Source organism: Colias philodice, chromosome 18 (assembly GCF_061535455.1).
Source record: "Colias philodice isolate Cphi_HAF_F1 chromosome 18, ilColPhil1 Martin Lab GWU primary, whole genome shotgun sequence".
Taxonomy (NCBI): domain Eukaryota; kingdom Metazoa; phylum Arthropoda; class Insecta; order Lepidoptera; family Pieridae; genus Colias; species Colias philodice.
The window spans coordinates 10357501-10361957 of NC_143103.1; the positions used below are offsets into that span (position 1 = coordinate 10357501).

The 4457-nt window shown below is 33.0% G+C and overlaps 1 protein-coding gene across 1 annotated transcript in view; it reads right to left on the reverse strand.

Moving 5' to 3' along the window:
* viaf (viral IAP-associated factor) overlaps nucleotides 1-4213 on the reverse strand; it is an 11957-nt gene extending 7744 nt beyond the window's left edge. The window contains exons 1-4 of the mRNA XM_089706337.1: nucleotides 4076-4213; nucleotides 3873-4005; nucleotides 3056-3284; nucleotides 2339-2547 (exon numbers count right to left, since the gene is read on the reverse strand). Coding sequence (XP_089562463.1) covers nucleotides 2339-2547; nucleotides 3056-3284; nucleotides 3873-4005; nucleotides 4076-4081 — 577 coding nt within the window. The 5' untranslated portion in view covers nucleotides 4082-4213. The remainder of the gene's footprint in view (nucleotides 1-2338; nucleotides 2548-3055; nucleotides 3285-3872; nucleotides 4006-4075) is intronic.
* Between the last annotated feature and the right edge of the window lie 244 nt (nucleotides 4214-4457).

Sequence of the window (4457 nt, forward strand, 5' to 3'; positions counted from 1 at the left end):
GACTCGAACCCCCTTTCGCGCCAAACCGGGACGGATGCCTAACCAACTAAGCCACTCGTGAGCCGCCAGAGCGATCGAATTTATTCTATTCTTTCAGTTTTATGTGTCGGTGTATCCCCCGCGCGCGATGACGCAATAAAAGCTTGTTGTTAATCATCTCAATAGATTTATTGAGATGACTAGCGGTCCGCCCCGGCTTCGCCCGTGGTACATATTTCGCAATAAAAAGGTAGCCTATGTTCTTTCTCAGGGTCTAAAGATTATCTATGCCAAATTTCATCAAAATCGGTCCAGTAGTTTATGCGTGAAAACATACATACAAATTATTATTTTTTGTGTGGTGTCTCTCAATGTTCAAACTCAAACTCAAACTCAAACATTTATTTATTCAATTAGACTTCTTCTAGAAGCACTTTTGAAACGTCATTAAGTACATATTTTAACATTTACCACCGATTCGGAAAGCAGTATCTAACGGAGAAGAATCGGCAAGAAACTCCATAGTTGCTCTTTTTAATCATGTCAGATTTACAATTTTACAAATTACATATGTAATAATATCATAATATTATATTATCATAATATGCCAAAGAACTGTCCTGTGGTTTTTACGCGACAACCCTCCATGGGTTTTTATCTTCCATATATTCCTTAATACTGTAATAGGCTCTCTTGACAAGTACATTTTTTATATAAGATTTAAATTTAGAACTACTTAACTCTTTAATATTATGAGGAATTCTGTTGTAAAAGCGTATACCTTGGCCCATAAATGAATTTTTAACTTTAGCTAGCCGGAATAATGGCATTTCAATTTTATTTCTGTTTCTTGTGTCATAACAATGTCTATCTCCTACTTTTGTGTGTAAGTAAGCGTTATTATGTACATATAAAATATTATTAAATATATACTGCGACGGTACAGTAAGGATACCAGTATTCTTAAAGAGATCTCTTAGTGAGTCTCGAGCACGCAAATTATATACAGAGCGTATGGCTCTTTTCTGTAATATAAATATAGTTTCTATATCTGCAGCCCTGCCCCATAGCAGAATTCCATAGGACATTATGCTATGAAAGTAGCTAAAGTAAACCAATCTAGCCGTTTCTTCATCGGTGAGATGCCTTATTCTTCTAACTGCATATGCAGCTGAGCTGAGCTTAGCAGCGGTGGTAGTAACATGGGCCCCCCATTGAAGCTTCTCATCTAATGTCAAACCAAGAAAAACAGTCGATTCCACAGGGTATAATACCTCCCCGTTTAAAATAATATTCCTTTTCACCTTTTTTACATTTGGGAGGATAAATTCTACACAATTTGTTTTTTTTGTATTTAATAGTAAATTATTAATAATTAATAATAATTATGTTAGCCAGAAGGGCTTCTACATGTTAACGCGGACGCGGTAGCGACATGCGTACCCCCGCCACGGGGATCTCGAACCTCGGCTTGGGCTGTCGCTTGAGTGGAGGAGGCCAGAAGGGCCCTAAACGGACGGGACATACATACATACATACATACAAACCTTTCCTCTTTATAATATTAGTATAGATTAACAACAAGCTTTTATTGTAATTCAGCCTTATCTCTTACGTGCTAGGGTTTCGCTAGTTAAGTCTTGTTTCTTGGGAGGTGAGCGCACGTGTTATTTGTATTGTTTTTTTCGTTATTTTGAATACTTATGACATCAAATTTAATTATAATTTGATAATTGAATGATTATTTATACTTTTATCCAATTGATATATATTATTAGAATAAATAATTAAGTTCATCAATTGATTTACTTTTAAATTATAATTTTACAGAATTATAAGAGCTATCATAATTAGATTTGTATATATTTATCTACAACGCACCCATTTTACGATTCAAGTCTACACTTAAACTAGAGTCGCATTTTAAATCATGATCATTTATTTTTTAACACACTGTATAGTGAAATTGCATAAGTGTGAGTACTGTGAATGCGCTAGGTTACGTTAATCGGCCTATAACGACTTGTTTTGTTAACTATAATTATTTTTTCTGGCGCAACTTCAAACAAAATCTGTTTCACAACTTCCTACTACCAAAATCTTGGAAATGAACACAAAAAAATGTAATTTTTTATAGGTCGGGTGCCAATTTCACATATCCAATTTGTTAAATGATCCCACATGATTAAAAGAAGCAACTATGGAGTTTCTTGCTGATTCTTCTCCGTAGATACTGCTTTCCGAATTGGTGGTAAATGTTAAAAATATGTACCTAATGACATTTCAAAAGTGCTCCTAGAAGAAGTCTAATTGAATAAATAAATGTTTGAGTTTGAGTTTAAGTATGTTTAATACATACCATCAGTAGTAAGAGAGGTTCCTCTCAACTCATGTGGTCCCACAAACTGTTTCTTCAGATCACCTTCAAAGTACACAAACACACTTGGCAAGTTCCTCTCTGGAAAGTTTGGTATACACGTCTGTGCGATGGCCTTCAAGAACTTTGTGTACGGATACTTGGCTGCTAACTCTTTGAGATGCAGGTTGAGGAGTGCACACTGTTGGATTCTGGAATAATTTAATGAATTAGGAAATTTTTTTGTTATGGCAAAATAACATGGCTTCACTACATAGTATAAAACAAAGTCGCTTTCTCTGTCCCTTTGTATGCTTAAATCTTTAAAACTACGCAACGGATTTTGATGTGGTTTTTTTAATAGATAGAGTGATTCAAGAGGAAGGTTTTAGTAGACAAATTTATTAGGTTTTAGACAAAGCGGGCGAAGCCGCGGGCGGTAAGCTAGTTAGTAATAAAGTTTAATCAAATGTCTAATTGAAAATATTTAAGCAGAGTTTTCGTCGAAAGTTTTATTAATTATTTCAGTAAAGATAAGTAATTTCTGTTTATTTGCATGTAATTACAGACAGAATCTAACATATTTCAGTAGATCAAACAGGTTTCTTTACTATTTTAGTAAACAAAAGTAAGTTAGTTTAGTTCTTTTTTTACATTTGTTAATTTAAAAAAAAATTGAATAAACGCAATTTCTATTATAAGACATATTAATAGACTTACCCCTGTTTATACAAATGTATGACAACCCATATCCCCTCGCCAGCCTTGTTCACCTCTTGCACATAATCCTGCCCCGAGATCTCCCGCACCTCACCAAACTTGGTCTTGTCCGCCAGCTGCTTCAGCTCAGCTATCCTGCGTCTCCTGTACTGCTCTATTACTGCTTCATCCTCGGAATCTTCTAGCTCGTCGAGCCCGTCAAGGTCTAGTTCTGATAGTTGCTTGTCCTCTGAAAGATTAGGATTTTAGCAAATAAGTAGTCATAGAATTTCCTACACATAAGAGACAATTAACATAATTCGATTTATGAATAAACATTTGGTTCAAAACCTATTTACCATATTATTACAAGAATTATTAGATTACAATATTATTATAAAACATTTATGTAAGAAAAAAGAATGCTAGAAGCCAATCCAAGGTACCTATGTATTGATAAAGTTTTCAAATTATCACAATGTAAACACCCTCTTTTTTTTATACAGGGCCAACATGCAACATAATATTACTGTATCTAATTTAAAAACATTGACAAAGGCAAAGCACGAGGATAAATGGCAACTGATTACAAATGAATATGAATGACTCATCCAATTGCATGTAAATATTATATAGGTACTTGAAATATTTATGATAAAATATATTACCTCCTGATATACTTTACTTTCGTGTTACATTATTTCATCAATCAACTGATCATATAAAAGATAGAGAACCATAGATTCCTTAGCGAGGTTTAAAAATATAACTGTAAATACTCGCAGGTGTTTATAACCTCTTTTTAAGTTTTGTGATTAGTAGACCGTAAAGAACTTACTTTCGGCTTGTTTTTGCTGTATCGTCTGTTCAATCATATTAACTATTTGTTCTTCGGATATTTCCTTTTCCTTTTGGGGTAATATCCCCTTGGCTCGTAAAATATCGTTCCATTCTGTATCTTCATTGGGATTCTGAAATAACAAAACAATTATTATAGCTTGGTTAAGAAAATCTTAAATAGTTACTGATCGTTCTATTCACCTGCATGTTTATTTTGTTTTGTTTATCACAATTATTTTACAAAATTTGGAAATTTTTAGATTTATTTTTAAAAAGGAAATTTGACACCTATCCCGAAAGGGAAACCAAAATGCAAATGACACATGACGTTTATATATGACAATTGACACATGAAAAACCGACATTCTAATCGGTATTTGAATTTAAATTTTTAAGTTTTAATGAGACAAAAATTATTTTCTTATCATAAATAAAATGAATTCATCACAAAATTAGTTCTTTTTTCTTTATTTTCTTAATATAATCGTTAAAAACCATCACAATAAATTTATTTAATTTTTAAAGAAAAACGACATTGCATAATTTAAACGGTTATTTTGACAGTGACACGTCTTTTTTTATG